This window comes from Petromyzon marinus, chromosome 76 (genome assembly GCF_048934315.1).
Source record: "Petromyzon marinus isolate PM22_M1 ecotype Great Lakes invasive population chromosome 76, UKy_Petmar_22M1.pri1.0, whole genome shotgun sequence".
NCBI lineage: Eukaryota > Metazoa > Chordata > Hyperoartia > Petromyzontiformes > Petromyzontidae > Petromyzon > Petromyzon marinus.
Window position 1 is genome coordinate 854,253 of NC_133742.1, and position 16,807 is coordinate 871,059.

Below are 16,807 nucleotides of genomic sequence, written 5' to 3' on the forward strand. Positions count from 1 at the left end.
AATTTGGAAACCATATGATGACACCCAGACGGCCGGTCAAAACACAATGAACGCATGGGTCAGGCCGATTAACGCTATTTCAAAGATCGCTAAATTGCAAGTCAAGTGTGAAACTTAAATACACAGGCGGCATGCGCATACGTAGACATCCAAAAGCAGAAAGAGTTAGCACAGAGACACATGGAGAGAGGCAGGCACACAGTAATCTCTGTTTTTTTTTGGTTATTTCGGTAAAGTCGCCACCACGTAGAATGAGAATAAAATAATGAATTGATGAAATAAAATTAACACGATGAAATTCCCACGACGTTTCGGCCACAACACAAGCGGGCCTTCATCAGGTGAAGGGACGAGGACAGCGCTGGAGTGAATGTGTATGCTTTGACTTTAACATAGCCATTTCTGTGACCAGTCACAAGCTAATCACTCAGCTATTTCAATGCTAAATTCTCCTGTTTGATTTGTACTAGGTGCCTCTGTGGATGTGTAGGCTTTGACTTTACCATAGCCATTTCTGTGACCAGTCACAAGCTAATCACTCAGCCATTTCAATGCTAAATTCTATGCTAATTCCTTTGTCAAGGGGTGCCTCTGTGGATGTGTATGCTTTGACTTTAACATAGCCATTTCTGTGACCAGTCACAAGCTAATCACTCAGCTATTTCAATGCTAAATTCTCCTGTTTGATTTGTACTAGGTGCCTCTGTGGATGTGTAGGCTTTGACTTTAACACAGCCATTTCTGTGACCAGTCACAAGCTAATCACTCAGCCATTTCAATGCTAAATTCTATGCTAATTCCTTTGTCAAGGGGTGCCTCTGTGGATGTGTATGCTTTGACTTTAACATAGCCATTTCTGTGACCAGTCACAAGCTAATCACTCAGCTATTTCAATGCTAAATTCTATGCTAATTCATTTGTCAAGGGGTGCCTCTGTGGATGTGTATGCTTTGACTTTAACATAGCCATTTCTGTGACCAGTCACAAGCTAATCACTCAGCTATTTCAATGCTAAATTCTCCTGTTTGATTTGTACTAGGTGCCTCTGTGGATGTGTAGGCTTTGACTTTACCATAGCCATTTCTGTGACCAGTCACAAGCTAATCACTCAGCCATTTCAATGCTAAATTCTATGCTAATTCCTTTGTCAAGGGGTGCCTCTGTGGATGTGTATGCTTTGACTTTAACATAGCCATTTCTGTGACCAGTCACAAGCTAATCACTCAGCTATTTCAATGCTAAATTCTATGCTAATTCCTTTGTCAAGGGGTGCCTCTGCAGATGTGTATGCTTTGACTTTAACATAGCCATTTCTGTGACCAGTCACAAGCTAATCACTCAGCTATTTCAATGCTAAATTCTATGCTAATTCCTTTGTCAAGGGGTGCCTCTGCGGATGTGTATGCTTTGACTTTAACATAGCCATTTCTGTGACCAGTCACAAGCTAATCACTCAGCTATTTCAATGCTAAATTCTATGCTAATTCCTTTGTCAAGGGGTGCCTCCGTGGATGTGTATGCTTTGACTTTAACATAGCCATTTCTGTGACCAGTCACAAGCTAATCACTCAGCTATTTCAATGCTAAATTCTATGCTAATTCCTTTGTCAAGGGGTGCCTCTGCAGATGTGTATGCTTTGACTTTAACATAGCCATTTCTGTGACCAGTCACAAGCTAATCACTCAGCTATTTCAATGCTAAATTCTATGCTAATTCCTTTGTCAAGGGGTGCCTCTGCGGATGTGTATGCTTTGACTTTAACACAGCCATTTCTGTGACCAGTCACAAGCTAATCACTCAGCTATTTCAATGCTAAATTCTATGCTAATTCCTTTGTCAAGGGGTGCCTCTGTGGATGTGTATGCTTTGACTTTAACATAGCCATTTGTGTGACCAGTCACAAGCTAATCACTCAGCTATTTCAATGCTAAATTCTCCTGTTTGATTTGTACTAGGTGCCTCTGTGGATGTGTAGGCTTTGACTTTAACACAGCCATTTCTGTGACCAGTCACAAGCTAATCACTCAGCTATTTCAATGCTAAATTCTATGCTAATTCCTTTGTCAAGGGGTGCCTCTGCGGATGTGTATGCTTTGACTTTAACACAGCCATTTCTGTGACCAGTCACAAGCTAATCAATCAGCTATTTCAATGCTAAATTCTATGCTAATTCCTTTGTCAAGGGGTGCCTCTGCGGATGTGTATGCTTTGACTTTAACATAGCCATTTCTGTGACCAGTCACAAGCTAATCACTCAGCTATTTCAATGCTAAATTCTATGCTAATTCCTTTGTCAAGGGGTGCCTCTGTGGATGTGTATGCTTTGACTTTAACATAGCCATTTCTGTGACCAGTCACAAGCTAATCACTCAGCTATTTCAATGCTAAATTCTCCTGTTTGATTTGTACTAGGTGCCTCTGTGGATGTGTAGGCTTTGACTTTAACACAGCCATTTCTGTGACCAGTCACAAGCTAATCACTCAGCTATTTCAATGCTAAATTCTATGCTAATTCCTTTGTCAAGGGGTGCCTCTGCGGATGTGTATGCTTTGACTTTAACACAGCCATTTCTGTGACCAGTCACAAGCTAATCAATCAGCTATTTCAATGCTAAATTCTATGCTAATTCCTTTGTCAAGGGGTGCCTCTGTGGATGTGTATGCTTTGACTTTAACATAGCCATTTCTGTGACCAGTCACAAGCTAATCACTCAGTTATTTCAATGCTAAATTCTCCTGTTTGATTTGTACTAGGTGCCTCTGTGGATGTGTAGGCTTTGACTTTAACATAGCCATTTCTGTGACCAGTCACAAGCTAATCACTCAGCTATTTCAATGCTAAATTATATGCTAATTTCCTTTGTCAAGGCGCTCTGTTTCTTCTCACACAGCTTAAAGGTCGCGGCCTGAGCTTGGCTGTGTTCGCTCCAGCGCTGTCCTCCAGATAGTCTCCGTCCCCTTCACCTGATGAAGGCCGCTTGTGTTGTGGCCGAAACGTCGTGAGAATTTTTAATCGCGTTAATTTTATTTCATAAATTCATCATTTCATTCTCATTTCTACGTGGTGGTGGCGACTTTACCGAAAGAACCGAAGGAGATGAATTCCTCGCGGCCACGAAAGCTTCGAATCGAAAAGTAATCTCTGCGTCAAGGCTTTAAATGGACAGATGAAGGCGGGGCCGAGATGCAATGGGACACAAAATAAGCATGCCAATGGGACACAAATTAGCGTGGAGCATGAAAGCAAGGTGCGGCGCGGAGACTCTAACACCAAGGCACAGACACCACAGAGACACCACAGAGACACAAACTTAAGTCAAGCCACAAATGTAGACACACCAGCAGAGAACACAAAGACACGGCCTTCGAGGAGGTATGAGAAACAGGTTGGCACAGTAGGGGGGGAGCACAGGTGGTGCATCAGCTCAGTCATCTCAGTCAGTCGACCCGTGGCACCTGCTGGGTCTGGCCCCCGTGACCTCCTGCCAGCGGGCGTTCGACACTTCACGTGGCCTCAAGGTGCACATGGCCTGGCACAAGCGTCGTGGTGACGTCACCGCCACGTCACCACCACACACACACACACGACCCCCAACACACACACACACACACACACGACCCCCAACACACACACACACACGACCCCCAACACACACACACACACGACCCCCAACACACACACACACACGACCCCCAACACACACACACGATCCCCAACACACACACACACACGACCCCCAACACACACACACACACGACCCCCAACACACACACACACACGATCCCCAACACACACGACCCCCAACACACACACACACGACCCCCAACACACACACGACCCCCAACACACACACACACACACGACCCCCAACACACACACACACACGACCCCCAACACACACACACACACGCCCGACCCCCAACACACACACACACACACGCCCGACCCCCAACACACACACACACACGCCCCCCAACACACACACACACAAGACCCTCAACACACACACACACAAGACCCCCAACACACACACACAAACATCCAACACACACACAAACACAAGACCCCCAACAAACACAAACACAAGACCCCCAACACACAAACACAAGACCCCCAACACACACACACACGACCCCCAACACACACACAAACACAAGACCCCCAACACACACACAAACACAAGACCCCCAACACACACACACGCCCCCCAACACACACACACAAGACCCTCAACACACACACACAAACATCCAACACACACACAAACACAAGACCCCCAACAAACACACAAACACAAGACCCCCAACACACACACAAACACAAGACCCCCAACACACACACACACACAAGACCCCCAACACACACACACACAAGACCCCCAACACACACACAAGACCCCCAACACACACACACAAGACCCCCAACACACACACGACCCCCAACACACACAAGACCCCCAACACACACACAAACACAAGACCCCCAACACACACACAAACACAAGACCCCCAACACACACACACAAGAACCCCAAAACACACACAAACACAAGACCCCCAACAGACACACGACCCCCAAACACACACAAGACCCCCAACACACACACAAGACCCCCCACAACACACACACACACACGACCCCCAACACAAACACAAGACCCCCAACACACACACACACGACCCCCACACACACACAAACACAAGACCCCCAACACACACACACACGACCCCCAACACAAACACAAGACCCCCAACACACACACACACAAGACCCCCAACACACACACAAACACAAGACCCCAACACACACACACAAACACAAGACCCCCAACACACACACAAACACAAGACCCCCAACACACATACACACACAAGACCCCCAACGCACACACAAGACCCCCAACACACACACACACACGCCCCCCAACGCACACACACAAGACCCCCAACGCACACACACACAAGACCCCCAACACAAACACAAGACCCCCAACACAAACACAAGACCCCCAACACACACACACACGACCCCCAACACAAACACAAGACCCCCAACACACACACAAACACAAGACCCCCAACACACACACACACAAGACCCCCAACACACACACACACAGAGACACGTTCCGCCCCCAGCGACAGCCTCAACGGGTGCTCGCTAACGCCGCTCAATCCGACGGAGCACAGAGGGTGGAGATGTCCCCTGGTCACGGGCTCACGAAGACCGTCACATCGACTTAAAGAGAGCCATCGCTCACTCCCGCGCGTAAACACGCAGCCTCACACACACACACTCACTCACACACATACACACTGTCACACACCGTCACACACGCGCACACACTGTCACACAGTCACACACCGTCACACACACATACTGTCACACACGCACACTGTCACACACCGTCACACACACACCGTCACACACACACCGTCACACACCGTCACACACGCACAACAACAACAACAACCGCCATTCGCCACTAAGTGGCGGTGACGTCACCACGACGCTTGTGCCAGGCCATGTGCACCCTGAGGCCACGTGAAGTGTCACTCACACACGCACGCACTCGCTCACACATACACACTGTCACACACCGTCACACACGCACAACACACACTGTTACACACCGTCACACACGCACACTCACTCACACACGCACACACTCGCTTGCTCACACACACGCACGCACTCGCTCACACATACACACTGTCACACACCGTGGCACACTCACTCACACACGCACTATCACACACCGTCACACACACGCTCGCACACACTGTCACACACCGTCACACACTGTCACACACCGTCACACTCACACGCTCGCGCACCCACGCTGACACGTGCACAAAGACGACACGTGCACTGACACACACACACACACACTGACACACACACACAAAGACGACACACACACACACTGACACACACACACACACACTGACACACACACTGACACACACACACACTGACACACTGCCACACACACACTGACACACTGCAACACACACACTGACACACACACTGACACACACACTGACACACACACACACTGCCACACACACACAAACTGCCACACACACTGACACACACACAAAGACGACACACACGCACTGACACACACACACAAAGACGACACACACACACACTGACACACACTGACACACACACACACACACTGACAGACTGCCACACACACACTGACACACTGCCACACACACACTGACACACACACTGACACACACACTGACACACACACACAAACTGCCACACACACTGACACACACACAAAGACGACACACACGCACTGACACGTGCACAAAGACGACATGGGCACTGACACACACACAAAGATGACACACACTGACACACACACTGACACACACACAAAGATGACACACACTGACACACACACACACACACTGACACACACACAAAGATGACACACACACACTGACACACACACACACACTGACACACACACAAAGATGACACACACTGACACACACACACACACTGACACACACACAAAGATGACACACACTGACACACACACACACACACTGACACACACACACAAAGATGACACACACTGACACACACACACACACTGACACACACACAAAGATGACACACACACACACACACTGACACACACACAAAGATGACACACACTGACACACACACAAAGATGACACACACACACTGACACACACACACACACTGACACACACACAAAGATGACACACACTGACACACACACACACACTGACACACACACAAAGATGACACACACTGACACACACACACACAAAGACGACACACACACACTGACACACACACACACACAAAGACGACACACACACACACACACTGACACACACACACAAAGACGACACACACACACTGACACACACACACTGACAGGCGCACAAAGACAACACGCGCGCACTATCAGACTCCCACAGGGGCCTTTTGAGGGAATTCACTGCCACAATGATAACACTGGGACGCTGAGATTAGCCCCCACACACACACGCACACACACACACACGCACACACACCACGCACAAACACCGAAACACACACACACACATACACACACACATGCATACACACCATGCACAAACACCGAAACACACACACACACACATATACACACACACACATACACACACACACACATATAAACACACACACACACGCGTGCACACAAACACCACACACACCACACACAGATCCCCCGTATAGCCTCTAGCAGGCTGCAGGGGGCAAGTGCTGTTAGTAGCGAGTAGCAGCAGCAGCGTCTATGAAGGTAGACACAGACAAAGGTCCCCCGTATAGCCTCTAGCAGGCTGCAGGGGCAAGTGCTGTTAGTAGCGAGTAGCAGCAGCAGCGACTATGAAGGTAGACACAGACAAAGGTCCCCCGTATAGCCTCTAGCAGGCAGCAGGGGCAAGTGCTGTTAGTAGCGAGTAGCAGCAGCAGTGCCTATGAAGGTAGACACAGACAAAGGTCCCCCGTATAGCCTCTAGCAGGCTGCAGGGGCAAGTGCTGTTAGTAGCGAGTAGCAGCAGCAGCGTCTATGAAGGTAGACACAGACAAAGGTCCCCCATGTAGCCTTAGCAGGCTGTAGGGGCAAGTGCTGTTAGCGAGCACCTATGAAGGCTACCGGCACTGTGGCACACGAGGGGGTGGGTGGCCAGCACCACGCCCGGCCGCCTTTGTCTCCCCAGTGGTGATGTTTACACACCACTACACCAGGTACTCATTTGAGGCTGATTCGACCTAGGGGAGGCCCGGGACCGGTTGAGATAATCGTCAATGACGGTGTTGGCCGTGAGCGGGAATCGAACCTGGGTTGCCGGGTTCATAGCGCAGCGTAGCGCTAACCGCTACACCACCGCTCATACACACACACACACACCACGCACAAACACCACGCACAAACACCACACACACACACACCCCCACGCACACCCACACAGGACACGCACACCCAGACACGTGCACACACATATTCGCGCGCGCACACACACGAAAAAGAGAGACAAAGATCTCCCGTATAGCCTGTGACAGACTGTTGGGGCAAGTGCTGTTAGCAAGCGCCTATGAAGGGCCGGAACGGTGATGTGTTCACGTGTGTGTGTGTTCACGTGTGTGTGTGTTCATGTGTGTGTGTGTGTTCACGTGTGTGTGTTCACGTGTGTGTGTTCACGTGTGTGTGTGTTCACGTGTGTGTGTTCACGTGTGTGTGTTCACGTGTGTGTGTGTTCACGTGTGTGTGTGTTCACGTGTGTGTGTTCACGTGTGTGTGTTCACGTGTGTTCACGTGTGTGTGTTCACGTGTGTTCACGTGTGCCTGTGGCCCGAGTTCGATTCCCGCTCACGGCCACCAACACCACCCACCCACAACCGACTCAACCACTCACACACTCAACCACCCACACACTCAACCACCCACACACTCAACCACCCACACACTCAACCACCCACACACTCAACCACCCACACACTCAACCACCCACACACTCAACCACCCACACACCAACCACCCACACACTCAACCACCCACACACTCAACCACCCACACACTCAACCACCCACACACTCAAACACCCACACACTCAACCACCCACACACTCAACCACCCACACACTCAAACACCCACACACTCAACCACCCACACACTCAACCACCCACACACTCAACCACCCACACACTCAACCACCCACACACTCAACCACCCACACACTCAACCACCCACACACTCAACCACCCCACACACAACCACCCACACACTCAACCACCCACACACTCACACTCACTCACTCACCCCACAATCACCCCCCACCCACCCACTCACACTCACTCACCCCCACCACTCACCACCCCACCCATTCACTCACTCACCCACACACCCGCCCACTCACTCACCCACCACCTTCACCCCACCACTCACTCACCCACCACTCACTCACCCCACCACTCACTCACCCCACCACTCACTCACCACACCACCCTCACCCCACCACTCACTCACCCCACCACTCACTCACCCCACCACTCACTCACCCCACCACTCACTCACCCCAGTCACTCACCCACCCGACCACTCACTCACCCCACCACTCACTCACCCCACCACTCACTCACCCACCACCCTCACTCACCCACCACCCACTCACCCCACCACTCACTCACCCCACCACTCACTCACCCCACCACTCACTCACCCACCACCCTCACCCACCCACCACCCTCACCCCACCACTCACTCACCCACCACCCTCACCCACCCACCACCCTCACCCCACCACTCACCCACCCACCACTCACTCACCCACCACCCTCACCCCACCACTCACTCACCCACCACCCTCACTCACCCACCCTCACCCCACCACTCACTCACCCACCACTCACTCACCCCACCACTCACTCACCCCACCACCCTCACCCCACCCATTCACTCACCCCACCACTCACTCACCCCACCACTCACCCCACCACTCACTCACCCACCACTCACTCACCCACCACTCACTCACCCACCATCCTCACCCCACCACTCACTCACCCCACCACTCACTCACCCACCACCCTCACTCACCCACCACTCACTCACCCCACCACCACTCACTCACCCCACCACTCACTCACCCACCACCCTCACCCCACCACTCACCCACCACCCTCACCCCACCACTCACTCACCCACCACTCACTCACCCACCATCCTCACCCCACCACTCACTCACCCACCACCCTCACCCACCCACCACCCTCACTCACCCACCACCCTCACCCCACCACTCACTCACCCCACCACTCACTCACCCCACCACTCACTCACCCCACCACCACTCACCCCCACCACTCACTCACCCCACCACTCACCCACCCAACACTCACCCACCCACCACCCTCACCCCACCACTCACTCACCCACCACTCACTCACCACACCACTCACTCACCCCACCACTCACTCACCACACCACACTCACCCCACCCACTCACCACACCACCACTCACTCACCCACCACTCACTCACCCCACCACTCACTCACCCCACCACTCACTCACCCCACCACTCACTCACCCACCACCCTCACCCCACCACTCACTCACCCACCACCCTCACCCACCCACCACCCTCACCCCACCACTCACTCACCCACCACCCTCACCCACCCACCACCCTCACCCCACCACTCACTCACCCCACCACTCACCACCCCACCACCCACTCACCCCACCACTCACTCACCCACCACCCTCACCCACCCACCACCCTCACCCCACCACTCACTCACCACACCACTCACTCACTCACCACCCTCACCCCACCACTCACTCACCCACCACCCTCACTCACCCACCCTCACCCCACCACTCACTCACCCACCACTCACTCACCCACCACTCACTCACCCCACCACCCTCACCCCACCCATTCACTCACCCCACCACTCACTCACCCCACCACTCACTCACCCACCACTCACTCACCCCACCACTCACTCACCCCACCACTCACTCACCCCACCACTCACTCACCCCACCACTCACTCACCCACCACCCCTCACCCCACCACTCACTCACCCCACCACTCACTCACCCACCACTCACCACCATACCACTCACTCACCCCACCACTCACTCACCCCACCACTCACTCACCCACCACTCACCCACCCACCACCCTCACCCCACCACTCACTCACCCCACCACTCACTCACCCCACCACTCACACCCACCCACCACCCTCACCCCACCACTCACTCACCCCACCACTCACTCACCCCACCATCCTCACCCCACCACTCACTCACCCCACCACTCACTCACCCCACCATCCTCACCCCACCACTCACTCACCCCACCACTCACTCACCCACCATCCTCACCCCACCACTCACTCACCCCACCACTCACTCACCCACCACCCTCACTCACCCACCACTCACTCACCCCACCACTCACTCACCCCACCACCACTCACTCACCCCACCACTCACTCACCCACCACCCTCACCCCACCACTCACCCACCACCCTCACCCCACCACTCACTACCACCACCACTCACCACCCCCCATCCTCACCCCACCACTCACTCACCCACCACCCTCCTCACCCACCCACCACCCTCACTCACCCACCACCCTCACCCCACCACTCACTCACCCCACCACTCACTCACCCCACCACTCACTCACCCCACCACTCACTCACCCCACCACTCACTCACCCCACCACTCACTCACCCCACCACTCACTCACCCACCACTCACTCACCCACCACTCACTCACCCCACCACTCACTCACCCCACCACTCACTCACCCCACCACTCACTCACCCACCACTCACTCACCCCACCACTCACCCACCCACCACTCACCCCCCACCACCCTCACCCCACCACTCACTCACCCACCACTCACTCACCACACCACTCACTCACCCCACCACTCACTCACCACCACTCACTCACCCCACCACTCACTCACCCCACCACTCACCTCACCCACCACTCACTCACCCCACCACTCACTCACCCCACCACTCACTCACCCCACCACTCACTCACCCACCACTCACTCACCCACCACCTCACCCCACCACTCACCCACCCACCACTCACTCACCCCACCACTCACTCACCCCACCACTCACACCCCACCACTCACTCACCCCACCACCCTCACCCCACCACTCACTCACCCCACCACTCACTCACCCCACCACTCACTCACCCCACCACTCCTCACCCCACCACTCACTCACCCACCACTCACTCACCCCACCACTCACCCCACCACTCACTCACCCCACCACTCACTCACCCCACCACTCACTCACCCCACCACTCACCACCCACCACTCACTCACCCCACCACTCACCCACCCACCACTCACCCACCCACCACCCTCACCCCACCACTCACTCACCCCACCACTCACTCACCCCACCACTCACTCACCCCACCACTCACTCACCCACCACTCACTCACCCCACCACTCACTCACCCCACCACTCACTCACCCCACCACTCACTCACCCCACCACTCACTCACCCCACCACCCTCACCCCACCACTCACTCACCCCACCACTCACTCACCCCACCACTCACTCACCCACCACTCACTCACCCCACCACTCACTCACCCCACCACTCACTCACCCCACCACTCATTCACCCCACCACTCACTCACCCCACCACTCACTCACCCACCACCCTCACTCACCCACCACCCCACCCCACCACTCACTCACCCACCACTCACTCACCCCACCACTCACTCACCCCACCACTCACTCACCCCACCACTCACTCACCCCACCACTCACTCACCCCACCACTCACTCACCCCACCACTCACTCACCCCACCACTCACTCACCCCACCACTCACTCACCCCCACCACTCACTCACCCCACCACTCACTCACCCCACCACTCACTCACCCACCACTCACTCACCCCACCACTCACCCACCCACCACTCACCCACCCACCACCCTCACCCCACCACTCACTCACCCCACCACTCACTCACCCCACCACTCACTCACCCCACCACTCACTCACCCACCACTCACTCACCCCACCACTCACTCACCCCACCACTCACTCACCCCACCACTCACTCACCCCACCACCCTCACCCACCACTCACCCCCACCACTCACTCACCCACCACTCACTCACCCACCACCACTCACCCCACCACTCACTCACCCACCACTCACTCACCCCACCACTCACTCACCCACCACTCACTCACCCCACCACTCACCACCCCACCACTCACTCACCCCACCACTCACCACCCCACCACTCACTCACCCCACCACTCACTCACCCCACCACTCACTCACCCCACCACTCACTCACCCCACCACCCTCACCCCACCACTCACTCACCCCACCACTCACTCACCCCACCACTCACTCACCCCACCACTCACTCACCCCACACTCACTCACCCCACCACCCTCACCCCACCACCTCACCCACCACTCACTCACCCCACCACTCACTCACCCCACCACTCCTCACCCCACCACTCACTCACCCCACCACTCACCACCCCACCACTCACTCACCCCACCACTCACTCACCCCACCACTCACTCACCCCACCACCCTCACTCACCCCACCACCCTCACCCCACCACTCACTCACCCCACCACTCACTCACCCCACCACTCACTCACCCCACCACTCACTCACCCCACCACTCACTCACCCCACCACTCACTCACCCCACCACTCACTCACCCCACCACTCACTCACCCCACCACTCACTCACCCCACCACTCACTCACCCCACCACTCACTCACCCCACCACTCACTCACCCCACCACTCACTCACCCACCACTCACTCACCCCACCACTCACCACCCACCACTCACCCACCCACCACCCTCACCCCACCACTCACTCACCCCACCACTCACTCACCCCACCACTCACTCACCCCACCACTCACTCACCCCACCACTCACTCACCCACCACTCACTCACCCCACCACTCACTCACACCCACCACTCACTCACCCCACCACTCACTCACCCCACCACCCTCACCCCACCACTCACTCACCCCACCACTCACTCACCCCACCACTCACTCACCCACCACTCACTCACCCCACCACTCACTCACCCACCACTCACTCACCCACCACTCACTCACCACTCACTCACCCCACCACTCACTCACCCCACCACTCACTCACCCCACCACTCCTCACTCACCCCACCACTCACTCACCCCACCACTCACTCACCCCACCACTCACTCACCCCACCACTCACTCACCCCACCACTCACTCACCCCACCACTCACTCCCCACCACTCACTCACCCCACCACTCACCACCCACCACTCACCCACCCACCACCCTCACCCCACCACTCACTCACCCCACCACTCACTCACCCCACCACTCACTCACCCACCACTCACTCACCCACCACTCACTCACCCCACCACTCACTCACCCCACCACTCACTCACCCCACCACTCACTCACCCCACCACCTCACCCCACCACTCACTCACCCCACCACTCACTCACCCCACCACTCACTCACCCCACCACTCACTCACCCACCACCCTCACCCCACCACTCACTCACCCACCACTCACTCACCCCATCACCTCACCCCACCACTCACCCCACCCTCACCCCACCACACACTCACCCACCCTCACCCACCCACCACCACTCACCCACCCACCACCCTCACCCCACCACTCACTCATCCCACCACTCACTCACCCACCACTCACTCACCCCACCACTCACACCCCACCACTCACTCACCCACCACCCTCACCCCACCACTCACTCACCCCACCACTCACTCACCCCACCACTCACTCACCCACCACTCACTCACCCCACCACTCACTCACCCACCACTCACTCACCACTCACTCACCCCACCACTCACTCACCCACCACTCACCACACCACCACCCACCCACCACTCACTCACCCCACCACTCACTCACCCCACCACTCACTCACCCCACCACTCACTCACCCCACCACTCACCCCACCACTCACCCACCCCACCACCCTCACCCCACCACTCACCCACCACCCTCACCACACCACTCACTCACCCCACCACTCACCCACCCCACCACCCTCACCCCACCACTCACTCACCCCACCACCCTCACCCCACCACTCACTCACCCACCACTCACTCACCCCACCACTCACTCACCCCACCACTCACTCACCCACCACTCACTCACCCCACCACTCACTCACCCACCACTCACTCACCCACCACTCACTCACCACTCACTCACCCCACCACTCACTCACCCCACCACTCACTCACCCCACCACTCACTCACCCCACCACTCACTCACCCACCACTCACTCACCCCACCACTCACTCACCCCACCACTCACTCACCCCACCACTCACTCACCCCACCACTCACTCACCCACCACTCACTCACCCCACCACTCACCCACCCACCACTCACCCACCCACCACCCTCACCCCACCACTCACTCACCCCACCACTCACTCACCCCACCACTCACTCACCCCCACCACTCACTCACCCACCACTCACTCACCCACCACTCACTCACCCCACCACTCACTCACCCCACCACTCACTCACCCACCACCCCTCACCCCCACCACTCACTCACCCCACCACTCACTCACCCCCACCACTCACTCACCCCACCACTCACTCACCCCACCACCCTCACCCCACCACTCACCCACCACCCTCACCCCACCACTCACTCACCCCACCACTCACCCACCCACCACCACTCACCCACCCACCACCCTCACCCCACCACTCACTCATCCCACCACTCACTCACCCCACCACTCACTCACCCCACCACTCACTCACCCCACCACCCTCACCCCACCACTCACTCACCCCACCACTCACTCACCCACCACTCACTCACCCCACCACTCACTCACCCACCACTCACTCACCACCACTCACTCACCACTCACTCACCCCACCACTCACTCACCCCACCACTCACTCACCCCACCACTCACTCACCCCACCACTCACTCACCCACCACTCACTCACCCCACTACTCACTCACCCCACCACTCACTCACCCCACCACTCACTCACCCACCACTCACTCACCCCACCACTCACCCACCACTCACCCACCACCACCCTCACCCCACCACTCACCCACCACCCTCACCACACCACTCACTCACCCCACCACTCAACCACCCCACCACCCTCACCCCACCACTCACTCACCCCACCACCCTCACCCCACCACTCACTCACCCCACCACTCACTCACCCCACCACTCACTCACCCACCACTCACTCACCCCACCACTCACTCACCCCACCACTCACTCACCCACCACTCACTCACCCCACCACTCACCCCACCACTCACTCACCCCACCACTCACTCACCCCACCACTCACTCACCCCACCACTCACTCACCCCACCACTCACTCACCCCACCACTCACTCACCCACCACTCACTCACCCACCACTCACTCACCCCACCACTCACTCACCCCACCACTCACCCCACCACTCACTCACCCCACCACTCACTCACCCACCACTCACTCACCCCACCACTCACTCACCTACCACTCACTCACCCCACCACTCACTCACCCCACCACTCACTCACCCCACCACTCACTCACCCCACCACTCACTCACCCCACCACTCACTCACCCCACCACTCACTCACCCCACCACTCACTCACCCCACCACTCACCCCACCACTCACTCACCCCCCGCTCACCCCGGCTATGTAGCTGCCTGTGGCCCGGATGCAGCTGACCGCCAGGCCGATGCCCCCGGCGGACTTGGAGATTAGGGCACACTGCTTGAGCGTGTCGTAGATGCCCTCGATGCTGTCATCCTTCATGGTCAGCAGGAAGCAGCTGCACACACAGAGACACACAGAGACACACACAGACACACACAGACACACACAGACACACACAGACACACACACAGAGACACACAGAGACACACACAGACACACACAGACACACACAGACACACACTGCTTGAGCGTGTCGTAGATGCCCTCGATGCTGTCATCCTTCATGGTCAGCAGGAAGCAGCTGCACACACAGACACACACACAGACACACACAGACACACACAGAGACACACACACAGACACACACAGACACACAGACACAGAGACACACAGACACACACTGCTTGAGCGTGTCGTAGATGCCCTCGATGCTGTC

General features: G+C 55.9%; 1 protein-coding gene across 2 annotated transcripts in view; it reads right to left on the reverse strand.

Annotated features, from left to right (window-relative positions):
- Positions 1–16,807, reverse strand: part of RRM1 (ribonucleotide reductase catalytic subunit M1) — a 350,107-nt gene that overhangs the window by 94,399 nt on the left and 238,901 nt on the right. For both annotated transcript variants that reach the window (XM_076056594.1, XM_076056595.1), the window contains exon 9: positions 16,345–16,486. In XM_076056594.1, coding sequence (XP_075912709.1) covers positions 16,345–16,486 — 142 coding nt within the window. The remainder of the gene's footprint in view (positions 1–16,344; positions 16,487–16,807) is intronic.